Source organism: Microchirus variegatus (assembly GCF_963457635.1).
Source record: "Microchirus variegatus genome assembly, chromosome: 20".
Classification (NCBI taxonomy): Eukaryota; Metazoa; Chordata; class Actinopteri; order Pleuronectiformes; family Soleidae; genus Microchirus; species Microchirus variegatus.
The window spans coordinates 9,761,953-9,780,158 of NC_139821.1; the positions used below are offsets into that span (position 1 = coordinate 9,761,953).

Genomic DNA, 18,206 nt, shown 5'->3' on the forward strand with positions numbered 1-18,206 from the left:
CTCCCAACAAAACAGTGACACCTAGTGGACGATTTGTGTACAACACACGCCACACATAAAAATGGCTCTTGCATAAACCATAAACAAAGCATGCACATGTAAACACTGGTCAACCTGGGTTAACTCTCTTATCATCTGATGATTTTGCGTCATTTATATATATTGTTTTATTGTGTACTATGCATCCAAAACAACCCCCATTTTCACTCATATTGAATTCTTTGGAAAACCGTCATGGATATAATTTCTGCAATATCCTGATAAGAGTATTGTGATATGATTTTAAGCTTATAACAACACCCTCTAATACAGAGTATTAAGGTAAAAAAGAATAAAGTTGTAATATTTGAAGAATTAAGTCACAATCATTTTAGTTTTTTCCTCAGTGTGGCCTCTAATACTCATACATTATGGCTTTTTTTTTTGCTTGACTGCCCTCTCCTGACCAGTCTAGATGCTCATTGACTCTGCCATTAGCCACGTACTGTATAGATGCTGTGCTGACATCATTTATCATGGCCTGAAAAGATTCTATAACTATAGTACAAGCCAAGAAAACCAAATGTGATCATTTATATGTATTCGAATTCTGGGTTTAGCTAATATCTGCCTTATAGTGTGACAAATGGAGCAAAAGCAACAATATGATGGCATGTTTTTCCCCACAGCATTTACAAAAAATAAAAACAGTGTATTTAAAAAAAAAAAAAAAAAAATCTTTAATGTTTTCAGATATGTTTCAAGGACAATTAACAAAACTTGTAAAACGTTATGATAAGACAAAAAAATATGGACTAAATACAAATGTCTAACTTCAGCTATAAATGTGTTATTTTTTTATCAGCACTGTGCAAAAGACTCAGGACGCCACTAATTTTGTCGCTTTTTTTGGATTAAAATCATGTGACTATAATATTTGAGTTAAATTCATACAACATGTGTATGTAATGATCAAGCATGATTTTAATAAAGCCGGTGTAACAGACCCTTTTCACAGCAGATATTATAAATTAGGGTTCCATTGTAAGGGTGTAAGTCACACTAAAAACCTGACACTTTTTAGTCTTTGCTGAAACAACACATCTAATGCTGGCCTGAGACTTTTGCACAGTGCTCTATATACTAATGACGATCCACTCTCTCTAGAACTACAGAGTGAAACAGGGTTGAAATCCACTCACTCTTACCCCACTTTGCAGACGACAGTGGACCTTTGAAAACAAACATGACAAGAGTTTGAAGATTATGTGACTGTTCATGACCTTCCGTGTTTGTGTGACATGTGCGTGATGTGACGTAACTAGAAGTGTGTAAAGGTGAGCTATCTAGACGGTGTAATGTTACAGAGGCACAGCGCTGATAGTAAGTAAAGTTAGCAGCCTCACTGTCCCTCTTCTTCTTCAGTTTGCATGGGCCCTCACAGATGGACAAAAAAAAATACTACATATATATAAGTTGTTCAGTGTGGCTCCTGTCACATACTATAAAGACTATTCATTTTCAAAAACCTTGGATTCAACGTTTGAGTACAAGTGAAAAACTGTAACTGACATATTTATTTCCTTTTATGCCAATATAATGCATGCACACTATCATTAGCACAGTGCCATATCTGTCTATGGTCTATGGTCACACCTTATCCTCGATTTTAAGTCATATGAGGTTTTCTGAAGTGTAGTGTAGTATTGACATTATTGTCAACCCAGATACAAGCTCTCAATCACAACATGGCTGCCAAAATACAGATTTTAGCCACTTCACAAAACAGTACCCTAATAAAAATCCACACCTGCTTAAGCCTGTGATATCTATGAGAATATGTTTGTGGTTTTCCCTCATCATTCGACAACCTTTTCCAGCTGGAAACATTTGTAAACTGTTCACTCTCCTGCACTAAAGTCTGTAGAGAAAATCAGCTTTTTCAGCCCATGGGAACACAGGCGCTCCTGGTCTACTGCTGCCTCTTTTACTAAGTTTGTGGCACTTAGGTAAATCCGAACAAAGAATTTCAAACATCCATGTCACCACATGAACCTATTTGAACTCACTGCTGGAGGCAGCAGTGGATCAAAAACTCCAGAGTGCTGTGATGTTAAATCACTGCTTTTCTCAATGGATTTTGGCGTTGCTTAGGTGGAGTACAAACTTCACTTTTTAGATGGAAAAGGTTGTAAAAGTAAAAAAAAAAAAAAATCTTTATCTTAAACAATACATTTTTAAGATAAAGTAGACTTAAGCAGGCATGATAAGTGACTAAAATCTGTCAGCCATGTTATCAGTGAGAGCAAGAGTCCACTACTTTGATAATACATACAACCACACTTCACCCTCACCCACAACTGCAGAACATGACAGACAATAACATTGTCAGTAACTCAATACAAACATTAGTATTCAAAACAATGCACTGTACATACATCATATTGAGCATATGCTGCAAAAAATACAGTATACAAGGATAACCACCACTATATAAAAAGACTAAAGAACACTGACACTGTACCATTGTTGCCTTTGGTCCGGTCTGGGTGCAGCACAGTAGTAATGCAATGGAAATGACTGCACGTGTAATCACCTGCACTTTACAGAGGTGTTGATCTGTGTATCCTTAAATCGTGCTCTCCTTGTCTGTGTCTTCTTTGCCTTTGGTGATGCTGATGCTGATGCTGGCGCGTCCATTGGCCTCTCCTTTGCCCTCAAGTCCGTTCTCTTTGGCCTGATTCCTCAGTGCTAGTTTCTTTTGTCGCTTGACAATTTTGAAGTAGAGGAATACCCAAAGAATGTTGGACAGGAAGTAGGATCCATTTATCAGCCCTAGGTAGGTTACTCTGGAAGTACAGATTGTTAGAGCAGGTTAGGTGAAGCACTGTCACTGAGGTCTTTTATTTGGAATTTAAAGCTGTAGTGCGTATCCTTTCTGACTATAAGATCTCAGATGGAGGCAACAGCACCATTGCGCTAGTAAAGCAAGATGTTCTTCCAGTTTAGGAGATAAACACTTCTTAACGCCACCCACCCATGTGGTGCCATTGTATACACATAAACGCTTGACAGACGTAACAACTTTGTGCAGCTTTAAATAATGACTAAATCGTGTGCAAAATGATGTAAAAAGTGCATTAAAGGGACACTGCGTAGTATTTATGGGTTTATATGACCAAAAATCCACTTTTTTATACATTTTATGTGCTCCTGCATTGTCTAGTCGCTGTATAATAGTGTTTGTTTAATTTCCGTAGTGTTTCAAAAAGTCATGTAAAATAACATGGTCGCGGGCCGCTGTTGCATTTCCACTGTTAACAGCGAGACGCCATGCTTCTACGGGAGCCTGTAAGGACAACCCCGAGAGAACAAATCGAGCGCCGAGACGAGGCTGAGAGCGGATCTTTTTATGCGTTTAGAATGGAGGACCACACGTATTTTACAGCGGATAAAGGAACACCAGTACATGACCGTACGCCCGCACCACGGAGAAAGACGTCGAGGACGACATTTGACCGGCTGAGGATACCGTATCGCTCAGGGAAGGGAGGGGCTGAGCAGAGGAGCAGTTCTTTGCTGTAAATTTTAGCCTCTCCTCTAGATGTCACTATAAACTACTTACTTCACCTTTAAACACTATACAGTGTCTTGTTAATATTATACATAATTCATATTAAAACATGTGACAAAGTAAAAAAGATCAACAAATCAGACTCTTTGTAAAACAAGTTGTCCACAAAGTTAATTCACTGTACCTGAAGGTGTTAGCGTCATAGAGCCTACACGCTCCTCGTCCTCCACACTGCTTCGTACCCCACTTCAAACAGGTTCGATCAATCAGGGCTCCATAGTAAATTGGGGGAGGGATCCCACCTGCAAAGACACAGTCACACGTGCTTACACTTGAACACATGAGGTTGATGATTATTAACCGTTGTTTTTAATAGAAACATACTCCTGCACTTACCCAGAGTTCTTACGATGAGTGTCTGCATACCCAACGCCAGGGCCTTTAAGTCTGACTCTATGGATCTGGAACATGAATATAAAACTCATAAGATTATTATGCATAGACATGTACACAGAATTATTACACAGCACGTTTTTGTTTTTAGATGACAATATACAAAAAATGACCGACCTGAGCAGAACTATGTATCCTGGCGTGCCGCCACATCCAGATATGAAGGCGCCAACCACGGTCAAAGCCATGTAGATTTGGAACATTCTATCACAGTTACTCTTCCTGGCGCACTGGCCCAGGACTGTCGACATGTTCATGCCTGGAGTGATCATCTCCCCGACACAGGTACAGTTGTGAAACTCCTAAAATATAAACAGGAGAGAGAGGGAGGGTCGTGATGAGTACTTGTCTGTCAGGTTACATTTCATTCTGATTTGAAGCCAGAATCAGTGTCACTTCTTCCTATGTGACAACTGAGATTTATCGCATCACGATAAGACAACCTTAACGTTCTTACAAATGTGACCTCTTGACATTTAGATTTTTTTTTCATCTAACAGGTTTTTAGTATTTCTGTGAGTAAAAGTCCCTGCCTCACCATATGCCTGCCAATGCCAGTGGAGGTTTGACAGCCAGCCAGGCACGGCGAGACGTACGTCATGCCGTTGTGGGAACACACAGGGTCCCAGTGCTTCATCGAGCAAGAACAGCCTGCATTGCACTGTGACAGCAACGTCTGCTGGTTGTAAGACACATGAGAATCTCTGTTGAACAGACAATGAATCGCATTAAGTTGAGGAAGAGAAATCTTAACAGTACCAGGAGTTTATGAAAGAACATATTCCGCTCACCCCTGATACGAGACGGTGAGGCCAGCCACATCTGTATTGTCACAGTGGATGAAGACCTGCACTGCGAGCAGACAAAAGGACACGGTGGTGGTGGTAAGCACCACCCTGGCGGCTCCGACGACACCCAGCTTGAAACGTTTCAACGCATAACCTCCTGTGATGATGCCCAAAGCCACTGCAGGCAGGTTCAGTACGCCTGGAGGGATCAATACACTGACATTATTCCAAAAACAAGGGCGTAATGCAACACATAAACGTTAAAAAAAAGAATTCAAGCACCGCCTACCATATTCCAAATCTAAAACCATGTTATTTAACACTATCAGCAATATAAATAGTGATTCAGAATTTGCTCAACTGACATCAACTAATCACTTCAACCATTTGTTAAACACTTAAATCTCCTGGATGTATTTGAACCCCTCATTCATCTGGACTCGCATATACACAGATGTGTTAACATTAGATCGTAGACAAAACAATGGACAGATTCTTCTGGTTTCCTCAGTGAAGTCAAAACAAGGAAATAATAATAAACTGAATAGCTACTAGGCCCAATTTGCAATAAATTAAGTTCACTGTAAAGTAAGTTTATGGAAAAATTTGCTTCTACTTTACATTTATTTATCAGTAACCAGAGTTTAGGAGTTAATCGCTTTGTCTCGTCTTCAATAGCATGTTATGCCAGTTTTGTAGTTTATGTTCTCATTTAGAGGAAAAAAGATAATGAAGTATGATTATGAGTGGACACCAATCAGGGTGATTGACCAGGGTGCGACTCTGAACTTGTGGTTTTGAAACGTCAACATTGCACCGGACAAATCATGATCATGGAGGCTTATTGGTGACATCACAACCTGTTTTCGTTTCATTCACTTTGAAAGGGGCAGGACCAAACATTGCCAAACTGCATTGTGGGTGTGACTGAGTTGCTTCGCTTTGCTTACATAAAGTAAGAGATTGTTTACTTTATGTAAAATGCGCAAAAACCTGTTCAATCAGTAGTATTTGTTAGTCATGTGGGTAAAACGGCCATAAAAAAGTTCAAGGTGATACTTTACAGAGACACACAAACACACACAAATAAAATCCACAGTGGGCTACTTTGAGCTGACATTCCAGGTCAACATTAACACTTCCCTTCATCAACATCATTGTTCCAGGCGCTCCTGCGCCACAAAGTGCAGTGAACACATAGCGGCTGCGGCCGGACATTGATCGTACCTATGAGGAAAGTGGCTTTGGAAGCCGATTGGCCATAGATTTGCTCCAGAAACTTGGGCTTGAAGGTGATGAGGCCAATGAAGCCGTTGACGACCACCAGATACGTGAGGATCATTAGCACGTAGATGCTATTTCTGAAGAGTCGTTTCAGAGATGGAACGAATTCTGGGGGAGAACAAAGCAACGTTAGACTGAGGCAAAAACACTTGAACGCATGGATTGTAAGAGGAATTAAAAAGAAAATGTACAGTCAAGCTCATTTTGTGTCCTTGTATTTTCCTGCAAAGTAGCAGCAATTTTTTTTTTTCTGTAAACGTGAAAGAGTAATAAAACAATCTCAAATATTACTTTCAACTACTACAGGTCAACAGGTCATTATGTGATGAGGGCAAGAGTGAACCTTTGCTAAGTCAACTGATAGTGTGGCAGTTACTGGTTCGGGCTCTGGTTTTACTGAGCTATATCTGGTTAATGATTGTGTCCATAACTCCAAAAAAATCACTTAAGTGTTGAGACACATTTCACATTCTCTCAGACGTATTTTACGCTCTGTGTACTGTACCTTTAGCCATGTCCCGTAACGAGACCTCCTTGTCTTTCTCCTCCTGCTCCTGGTTTTCATCTGCAAGGAAATTATCCTGCTCTGATATGGAGGCCAGTTCTATGTTGTTGTGAATATGCTCTTCTCCCTGCTTGGGCAGAGACCTGGGCAGGAAGAAGAAAGGGATACTGGACAGCAGGGCCACAGTGCCAGTTGCTATGAAGCCCAGCCACCAGGCCCCCACCCAGCGGGAGTCCTTATAGTTAATGCTGATGCTGTCTGTGAGGGGGAAAAGGGTGGAGACAGCAGGTTTTAGGTGGCATTCAGTCCTTTATTTACTCTCAACTATTACTGATGCGGTGTTGTGTGTGTGTTTCTTTTCCATACCTAAATCCACAAATCCAATGTCTACATAGACCTTCGCGAGGAAGGACCCAAGCATGTACCCAAACATAGGGCCCAAGATTCCCACTGTATTAATACATGCTAGCAAATGGGGAAACAGAGAATTAACAGTTGAGCACACTCGCAATAGAGATAAGACGAATACAATATCACAATATTTAAGATGGAAGTGGAGCAGGAAAATCAATATGGAGTAGGAGGAAAGTGTGAGCACAGTCAGCAAGAAAACAAACTCACTAACCCAAATAAAAAGGAGTATTCTCTTCTTTGGAGAAATCATCCAGGTAGGAAACACCCAAAGGCATGATGGGAGTCTCCCCAATCCCCCGCAGCATGTTTCCCAGGAACACATAGATCCACATGGATGAGCCAACTGCCTGTTCACAAGCTTGGAGGGATGGAAAATGTATTTGTAAATGGACAGTGGACTTTGAGTTCAATGTGACAAACGTGGTCTTCAGACCTGATTCTAAATGTTGAGTTGTACCTGATTTGGGCGCTAAATCAAGAGTCTCATCTGTGTCAGTCACGCTGTGGTTGGAGAAACATGGCAGGAGGCTCTCAGTGCTGTTGGTATCTATGCTGTGAGTCACACTCGTCTCATATTTATACCTGAAAAAAACCCCATAAAGAATTGTTTTAAGATCCGTTTAGTTCTAAATGACGCAGCTAAACAGAAGAAACCTTTACACTGGACAGAAATCATATTGTTTTTATGTGCATAATGTACAATATGTGCCCACATTACACATGCACATTTTATAGACTGCATTTTTGTGCTTATCTTGTCTCTTGGTTTAACAGACAAATAAAATGAAGGGCAAAGCCAGGCTGAGAGGTTGCATGAGCTGCGGCAAGATAGTAGTAAGACCAATCAGGACAAAAGTGACAACAAACTGAACTAGAAAAGCACTCGGAGAGCGCAGACCTCCGCCAAGGCAGCTCAGTAATTTCTTATAATGGGCCAAAACCCATATCCACAGAAAGTTCCATGCAAATCTGTCCTTACGTTTTTGAGTTATGCTGCTCACAAACAAACAAACAAACAAAAATACAGTAATAAACCTTAATAATATCACATATGATCACATGTTAAATATGCAAAGACTCAAAGTGAAGCGTGTACTAACAGATCCTGGAGGAAGTGAGGCAGGGAGGTGATGAAAGATCCACAAGCCATAATCACACAGCCGATACCGATCAGCCTGGGACGATGGAGCTTTGCACCAAAGTAGCTCACAAATGCTATTACCAACAGGTTTCCTGGGGATGACAAATAATGAATGAATGAATGAATGAATGAATGAATGAATGACTGAATGACTAGCTCAGAGAATTAGATGTTCCCCGGGTCCTATGTTCCCCGCTTTGTATGTGACTGGGGACCATAGGACCCTTTCTCTAACCCTAACTCTAACCCTACCCTTTTTCAAAAAAAGGGTCCCATGTTCCCCTGTCACATACAAAGAGGGGAACATAGGACCTTTTTTGGGAAAACGGGGAACATAGGACCCGGGGAACATAGGTACGACCCCGTAGGCGCGCTAACGGCGCTAAAGGAGCTTACACAGCTAACGGAGCTAACTGGTAAACGGTGCGGCAGTCGTCATGGAAACGCGTCGTGCGTTAACGCCCAGCACTAATTAAGACATAGGCCCAATTCCATTTTTATCACCACCATTGGAAGTGAGTTTAGATGCAACAGTGATGAAAATCAAAACCTATGAAATGGGACAACCCATGAATCATCATGCCATGTTTAAAAAAAACAAACAGTTTATGGTATGCACAATATACTGCAGAAAATGTTTGTTTGCGATTAGTGTGGTTACCTTGAAATAAAAAATGTGAGTGAGTGATTTAAAGTTGAAAAAGAATATTCTTTATTTAGTATGTTATAATACAAACAAAGCAGCCATCATCACACAGTGCACATACCCATTTCAAAGCTGCCATCTATAACCCCAATGAGGGAGCTGGGGATGTCGAAGCGCCTCTCAATCTGAGTGATGGAGCTCTTCATATAGGCTCCACCAAAGGCTTTGGCAAAATACACAAAAGCCAACGAGGCCAGGAAGAGCTGGAAAACACAGAGGGGAAATTGTTGTGAAATTAATATCTTCATAGTGAAACTAGTGTGAGTAAGTCTGTCTCTTTTTGTCGAAAATATGAATCTCTAGTCTTCTTAAAAACGAATTTGTACCATCACTTTTGATTGTGCCATGGACCTCACACATGAAGCTGCACGATAAATCCCAGTGATGTACAGTAAGTATTGATAGACTGGTACCAAGCCGGTTCCTAAGGCCCAGCAGCGCCCTCCTCATCCTCTCTTTGCATTTGTTTCATGCATTTCTGTTGCTTAGCAGCCTTCTTCAACTTCTTCAACACCATTCTCTCAAAGTCTTCGTGTGAAGACGCGAACTGGCCAACTCCTGAGTTTCTTTGTGTCAAGAACCTTTGCCGCTGTGCTTCCTTTTGCCTCTGATTTTGCTCCCAGCGGCACCGTTCGTCAGCGAGCAGCTGTTCACCTCCCACCCTTAAACGGGCAATCTCTGCTTCCTGTCTTTTCGTTTCCGCAATCTCCCTCTGAGTCTTTGCGTCTCGCTCTCTGGCCTCCAAGTCGAGCTTCATTTTCTTTCTCTTATCATCTAGTTTTCGGTTTCTTTCTTCAACTTGTCTCTTGGCAGCATAGTTCTTGTCATATGCAGCCTTGGCAGCAGCATCAGTTAGCACCGCAACAGCCTGAACCAACTGGTGGAAGAGCTCAGCTGCATTTGGGTTGTCAGGGTTCTTGTCCGGATGGCATTTCAAGGCTATCTGTCGATAAGCTTTTTCGATCTCTTTCACTGTTGCAGTGCTTTTAATGCCAAGTAAACCATACAGGTCCAGTTGTTGAATATTCTTGGCTTTTCCGAACATGTCTGTCAAAGAAACAGCAACAGCACCAATACAGAAGAATCCCAAGATGTGTGAAGTAAGAATAATATTTTCCAACAAGATTCTTCTAATAATAATAATAATAATAATAATAATAATAATAATTTCCAGTGCTCAACACGGATGAAAGCTCTTAAAAGCAAAAGCGCATCAATGTCTGTCAAAGCTCATCACTGCAGATCAAAGCTCTTCTTTATTTTTATGTCATGTCTGGTGATAATGAGAACGTGGATGCATGGTACAAATGTAAAAAGTACTGAAATACTTTTGTGTGTGTTACTTTTTGTGCTTTATTTGCTGTGTTCATGCAGCCGCATCCTTGCCCCCATTATAGTTAAAAATTGAAAGGGTTTCACACTGGGTTGTAGGTCACAGACTATTCTGGGGATGTGTTTAGATAAGTGGCTCTTGTTAAGCAGCATTAAAAGGTGCCAGAGGGGTGTTTTTATCTTTTGAAAAAAAAAAAAGAGAGACTTTACTCATAACTGTCCGTTATCAATAAGAATGAGCTGTTAAAACATTGAGTCAAGCGTGACACTGAAACAATACCACTGTTATTCTTCATTAATCTGTTGACAATCAACCATACAATGCATTTCAGCCTGTTGTTATGTTAATGCTTTACCATTTTACAGCTTTTTACAACATTTGTAATACACCGAAAATGCCATACCAAGACAAATGAAGTAAGAACAAAAATGTATGCATTTGTTTTTAAGACATTTTGGTCAGTAAAACTGTGATTGAGATGAGATCGAAATCCTCTAACAGTGGGAAAAGGGGCAAATTTCACTGACCTTGAGCTTAGAGCAGCCAGCCTCACGTGTTTTTTTGGACTCTACACTCATGATGCTGTTTTTCTCTCAGTCAGTGAGTGCTAAGAGGCAGAAAACAACACAACACCAGTGGGCCTGTGGAGAAAAGTCAAAGATTGTTAATTATGTATCATTTAACAGATTTTTTAAAAATCAAATTGTCTTTCAGATTTTGTACTAAAACAGTTAAATTAATCAATATATGCCTAAATATTTCTGCCTTGTGCTGTGTTCTTTATCAAAAATTAAATCTCAGTGTAGTGTGTGAAATAAACAGAAAAGGAAAACATCCTCAGCATTGATTAGTTTAGTAACTCCTTTTAGAAGAGACTTTCTTTCAAATGAACTTTTCTAACCACAATAAACACAAATACATCAAATACAATAGTGCAACTTAAAGATAAACTTAAAAGAGTTTAAAAGAAAAGCAGAGACAGTATTTACCTGAGAGGCAGCAGTGGTCCTTTGAAGGGATGGCTGGGATGTGCTAAAGTAGCTGAAGCCTTGTTGTACCTGGCAGGACTTTGTGCTTAAAGCAAGGGTCTTATCACAAACAAACTACAACATCACCTGTAATCAGTAACCCAGGCACTCATGTGCACTTGTCGATCATGTCAATAAAAAGCCCTCGGACCTCTATGACCAACACGCACACAGGCATCAACACACACACGCGCGCGCCACACGCACAACTTGTACCGACTAGTAGGGTCTAAAATGCACTGGAAAGATCAGAGGTTTGCTGCAGGCAAACACACACACACACAGACATTCACTGCACTTGCACATCCTCCTCCTGTGAACATCTTATGCCTACAGAGTATCCATCCTTTTGAATGGACAACAAACAGCAGCAGCGTGAAGCTGCCCAAAGCTTATTTTACAAGCCTCACTGTTTCTGTTAGTTTGCTGTTTTCAAAGACTGAAATGCTTTCCTCTCCTGGTGAAATTCAGCTTTTTTAAGACTGGGTGTTTCCGAAGCTTGATCAAAGTCTTCCTGTCCTATTGATAACTGCTAACAATGGCTTTCTCTCCGTGTCCTACGACCCGAGAAGCACACATTAGACCTCATCAGCCTTGATGGACACAGTATTTAATCTATTCATCATTTACTGCAGGGGTGATTTTATTTTCAACACCAAAAGAACTTAAGTATAGTTGTAACAGTAACATGACACTAATTAAGAAGCTGAATTTTATTAGATTAAAGGGTGGTTTCACCCACCCTTTTCCCACTTGGTTAAATGAAGAATAAACTTAAAATAACTTTGATGCTGCTGTATTAGTTATTTTAATTTATCAGATCTTTTACTCATAAAACTTGACAGAATCACAGTAAAGAGCAGTGTAGGGCTTTTATTTTCTTTAAAGGAAGTGAATTTTTCCTCTGTTGTTGTGGAAATGAGACATTGTGAGATTTTCGACTCCATTGTCTAATGATCTAATCACACATTTATCTCTGGGAATAAATTAAAAAAACACTATATTTTTTGGGTGAAGTAGCCCTTTAAACAATACAAAACCCCCTCTTGTCTATCGGTATCTATTCACACAGAAAGTGGTTTTAAAATGATCAACTTCCACAAAGGAATGTCCCAGTTATCTGCAGATAACAGGGGCCTTTTTCTTTTTTTTTTACAATAGAAAGACATTTCCTAACCATAATCCTGTCCAAGTGACAAGATTATTTAAAAACAAAAAAACCTCCATGGCTCCACCTCCAAAGCCACTGGGAAACAGAAATGACCTGTTACCTTCTAGAAAAGTGGCTGCCAACAAGGTGAACTGACAGAAGTTACATGCAACAAACTTTTGGTGACAAAATATTTTTTATTTGGCAATTCCAATAGCTTAAGGTTGATTTGGAAATCTTAATTGTGGCGTGAGATTATTATTTGCCCCTGTGCTTTTCAGCGAAGTGTACTACAGATTCTACACTCACAGCTGGTGGTGTGCCAGTAAGAGACGTGCCTGGTGGTGAGGTCGGAGCATTGCAGGGTCACTGTTCTCCTCTCTGAACCCTGCTCCGCACAGCATCTGCTCCTTGGCTCCACCTGCAGGTCGCTGTGCATCACCACCACCCTGATGTGGTGGATGAGGGTGAAAATGAGTAACACAGATGGAGAGAGAGGTGTCATGATGCTGTAAACCTCATCTGATTACACAATTAATGGAAGTCTTGAAGTACTGAAAAATGATTGGACATATATATATATAGGGTAATATATATTGGACATATAGATTGGACATATATATATATACACACATATATATATGTATATATACATATATATATGTATATATACATACATATATATATATACATATATACGTATATATACATATATACATATATATGTATATATACACATATATATATACACGTATATATACACATATATATACACATATATATACACATATATACATATATATACATACATATATATATATATATATATACACACATACATATATACATACATATATATATATACATATATATATATATATATATACACATATATATATGTATATTTATATATACATATATATGTATACATATATATATATATATGAAACATTGCAATCAAAAATCAACGTCAAATGGTACTACCTAAATTAATGAAGTTAATTCAACGAAGTTACATGTAATAAGTTACCAACTTAAATTTGAATGATACATGTGGGTGTTACAAACTGAGGTAAAGTTTGTGGAAGTATTTTAATTTTTTAATTGTAACTATTACTGCGTTAAACATTTTTATAATGAAGATACTTCTCGGATTTTAGCTTCTTAAATATGAATATTCTCTATTCTGGTTTGGGGACAATTAAGAGGTTTGGGAAACACTGACAGACTGATATAGTATTCACCAATTAACTACCCAATTAATCAAGAAAATAGTAAACAGATTCATCAATAATTATATTCAATTGCAGCCCTAATGGTGTTATAACTAATGACTATTAACCAGCTATAGATACTGTGGATTTCTTCTCACCTGGGCTGAGACACACACTGGCCCTGACACACTGGCATCTCGATGAAGGTGGTGCAGTTGTCCATGCTGATGTTAAAGCTGGACACCTTAGGAGCACAGCTCTGTTTACCTAGAGTTAAAGAAGACAAGATCAAGTTTGAAAATGATTATACTTGGATTATGGATAATGTCACATAAGAAAGTCAAGTCGACAGAAGCCCAGAAGACAGGTATAGAAGTAAAAGCAGTTTGGCTTCCTTTTGCTGTAGACTAATTCATTCATGTTAATTCCATGTTTTTGTCATTTGAATTCACATGTATCCCAAGTTAATAAAAAGTACATAATGTGAAAGTTCAAAATGAAAGAAAAACAAAACAAAATATGTTATATTTGCGCTCAACTTACATGTAAAGCAGCAATGCTGGTTGTCCCAAACCTTGTCCTCCTGGAGAACACATCCACGTGATATCATGAACAAAACACATTTAATTGTTGTTTAATTGTATCAGCTTTCTATGAAAATTAATTTATCAGTTATTTATCAGTACCTCAGGACAGGTTTCTTGTGAACAAGCGACTGTTTCAGTCTGCACTCCCTCATTGCTGCAGCTGAATGACATGCAGGGATGACTGGCATCTTTCCATGTGTCTCCAAACTACACACATACCGAGACACACACACACACACACACAGTTACCTTGACAAACACTGATTTGTGCTGGAGAAGGTAATGAAATCCATTTGAAATCCTCTAATCATACTGTACCTTGTACAACTTTTCCTTATAACTGCAGGTCCTCTCAACTGAAAAATAACAGTGTGCGTAAACACAGGTGTATATGTATTTAAGTGTAACTTATTTAAAAAAAAAAAAAAAAAAAAAAAAAACTTAAATTGTGAAGAAATGGCAGCTCTGATGTTAAGTTAAAGTCTTTTGGTGATTAAAGTAAAGATGTACAATGAAATACCAGGGCTCACCACAAATCTGATCACCACAGCATGTGGTGTTTACCAAAACATAGTTGGGGCCACAGAGAGGAGCGGGTTCCCTGGATCTTGGAAGACACTCCTCTGTCCGAGTCTGGTTGTTACACGTGCACAGGAGACAGTTGGACTGCCACACCTCACCAGGCTGGAAGACAGGTAACAAAAAAATGCATTCAATATCTAGAATCTAATCTGAAGTTGTATATTATGAGGCATATTCCTACCATTCTTGGCTCTCCACGTGGTCCTTTACAGTCTGTGGGGAAAAATAAATGAACATTCCCTTGTACAACTACTTCAAACAAAAAAAATTACAGAAATCACTCTTGAAGATGACGTCACTCACAGTAACACTCAGACACGCATGTGTCTGAGTGGTTTCCTGCCCTGAACTGGCCTCTAGGACAGAAACAACCTGTGCTGGGTTTTGCGAGGGAGGCCCCTGGGTATTGTATTCTGTGCAAACAAATCCAGAGGAAAGGTGAGACAGTCTTTGACAGCCTCAAACATTCTGGATGAAGATAATCTGTATAAAATAAGTAAGGATAGTCATATGTAGAAGCCTCCAAACCCTCCATAGCAGAAGTCATCCAGCTTGTTCTGGCATTCTCTGTAAACCAGTCCTTTTGGACAGGGCACATCTAAAACACGGACAAGAAGTTGTAAAATAAGGTGAAAATTGTCTCTTTCATTGGGTTAGCAGGAAAGGTACATTGTTGGCATAAAAGTGTTGAACGATTACAGAGTGGAAAGATGAAAAGACAGAAGATAACTGGGCCCAATATTATGCCTTGTGTAACTCCACACAGTATCAATTTAAGTTGGGACCAAAACATTGAAAAGTAAAACAACAATTGAACTCCTTTTTCTCAACAAAGGTACACAATAAAAGACAAATACCACAGCTTCCATTAGTGAGTTTTCTCCAGTCAATGCAGTTCTTGCATTCTTCAGCAGCTTGCTCTAGAGCAGAGCACGGGCCGCCTCTGTTCCCACATGAGTCGAACTCACAGTTCTTCTTTTTAAGGCGCAGGTTCACATTCTGGCTGCACGTGGAAAATACTCTGTAGAAAATGGACGAGATAAGATTCTTTAGAACATGCCTTTAAAGACGACAAACTAAACTAATACACTACCAATTTGCTGACGTGTGATGATGGCTTTAGTATCTAAGCAGTGTTTTATATATAGAGACTCACTCTTTTAATATGATAAATTATTGTGACAAGAGCAAATTGCACACACAAAATTATTTAGAACAAGGTAAGTCAGCTATTTCAGAAAAAAATATATCAACTTAATTTTGTGGATATATTATTTTATAAATCTCAAGTAAAAACCTGGGAAAAAATGCAACCCATCTGTGGGTCCTCTCCTCCTGTCTTTGGGGAAAGACAGATGTAGAGTTTGTACGATGATAATGCAATGCTGTTTCTACTTTCAGTCAAAATATTGTGATTATTAAACACATTTACTAGGAAATACAGTTCACATTTGTCACAAAGTCACTGTTTAGGCGTGTGTGTGTGTGTGTCAGTGTGCAGAGCTTACGGATGGTCCAGCAGCTCACAGAGTGAACTTGCAGGGCAGGTGGTGGTGAGGGGTGTGTCAGTGGGTGCTGGAGTTGGCCCTGGATGACAGGGCACATCCTTTGGTGCGGAATCACAGGCCGGCTTCAGAGGGTCTGCCAACACCCAGTCATATGCAGTCTTATCACAGCAACTGTTGTCCTCGATTTGGCCTCCTCTACGGATACATGATCCACCGCCACACACACCTGGAGAGAAGACAAGGTCAACAAAGAAGATGTGCAGTCTGATATTCCTTATTTAAAGAGACTGTATTTACCAAAAGACCAGATTAATAAGTGAGAATAGTATGTTCAAAGTTGAACCTCATATATAGGTTTTAGAACTATAGACTTCAGATTAATATTATTTTGCACAATATAAATAAAAACAATATGTTAAGATTAAAATAATTTAAAACAGTGAATACATTAAGTACTAGAAGTAGGATGTGGTCATTTCCCTTTTCTGTTCTGCTTTTTTGTGACTTACCACACTGTCCCTGTGTGTTGTTGAGGAAATGCTCCATGGCCAGATTGACCACCAGGGTGTAAGAAGGACTCAGCGAAACATAAGAGCGGACCTCTGGGAGATAGACCGACACCACGTACCCTGTGGTCTCAAACTTCATCCCATGCTCCTCATATGGTGGACTTATGGTCATGTTGTTCAGAGTGGCCTGCAGCAGATTAGATTAGTAACACATCACCTGCCTCATTTGTCATCGACTTAAAAGCTTGACGTAAGAATCGTGTAAACTGTTAATGAGGTTGCATGATGACATTGGTTAAATATATGTCATCCTACCTGTACTGCAAACAACTCCGGGATGATACTAAGTGTAGCCATATTGTTCTGATATTGAAGGACGACGCCTTTTGCACAGGAACCGTGGAGGTCGGGCACGCAGAAAAAGTTGTCCACAGCAATGGAAAGATTATGTTGAGGTGACTGCTCCTCCACTAAGATGTAGGTGCATTCATCCAGGAAATCAAATGTCACCCCTTCAAAAGAAATGTAGTGGGGGTCCCCATACAGCTCACAGCGACCTAAAGAGAATAGAAAGGGGATTTCATAGATGGGGAGTGAAAACAAGACATATATAAAAAGGTTGGACAAATGAAGAACAATGGAAATAAACTGATTGTGAATGTTTTCCATTTTTTTAAGCTTTATCACAGCAAAACTAAAAATTAAGAGCTTGTTTTTCCGTTTAAATAAACCTCAAGGCTGACTTGCAGTACCCCCAAGGCCCACGAGGGGGCCTGTTGCCCACACTTCATGAATGCCAGACCCCACATCACTGGTGTAGACAGACACATACTGTGTATACATTTCTAAGAAATTATTCAAAGGGACTGAAAACAAGATAACATACTGTGCTAAATGATCAAGTGTCTAACTGTATATAAAACAAACATCAATCATTGATGTGTGAGAAGAAAACAGGAGAAATAACAAAGGCATAAAAACAATAGTGGTGGAGAAAGATAAGAAACACGTACAGTCACATTTCAGTGTTTCACAGCATCCATCTGAGACTTTTGTGACCTGGTCTCTGGGGCAGATGGGAACCGATGGCTCGGGACACACGACTGGGGTCAACTCAATCATCCCATCTTTACAGATTTTGCTGAAACAGTCCTCTGTCCACGTCTCAAGACAAGCCCAGGTTTTATTCCTCTTAAGATCCATACACTCACTGCACCCTCTTGATGTGCCAACAACTGTGAAGGTCGGTGAAAACAGAAAAGACACAAACATTGTAGCAGTCAGTTGAGAAAATCCCACCCAAGATAACGTGGAAACATTTGCATATGCACAACAAATATATGACACACACCGGGGGTTAAGGTTGTTGGTCCTTCCGTCACAACCTCTGGACCGACTGTAGTAAATGTGGATTGTGTTAAGGTTGTGGCTCCTGAAGTGTGATGGGTTTT

General features: G+C 39.7%; 1 protein-coding gene across 1 annotated transcript; it reads right to left on the bottom strand.

Moving 5' to 3' along the window:
* Positions 1–2,608: 2,608 nt before the first annotated feature.
* On the bottom strand, positions 2,609–10,755 carry slco1d1 (solute carrier organic anion transporter family, member 1D1; the record flags this gene model as incomplete). The annotated part of the gene is made up of 14 exons (XM_083906535.1): positions 2,609–2,828; positions 3,738–3,855; positions 3,950–4,014; positions 4,124–4,308; positions 4,545–4,710; positions 4,798–4,993; positions 6,022–6,186; positions 6,584–6,841; positions 6,950–7,048; positions 7,209–7,355; positions 7,455–7,579; positions 8,098–8,230; positions 8,906–9,047; positions 10,705–10,755. The coding sequence occupies 14 exons, from the start codon at positions 10,753–10,755 to the stop codon at positions 2,609–2,611; spliced, it is 2,070 nt and encodes a 689-aa protein (XP_083762661.1).
* Positions 10,756–18,206: the final 7,451 nt, after the last annotated feature.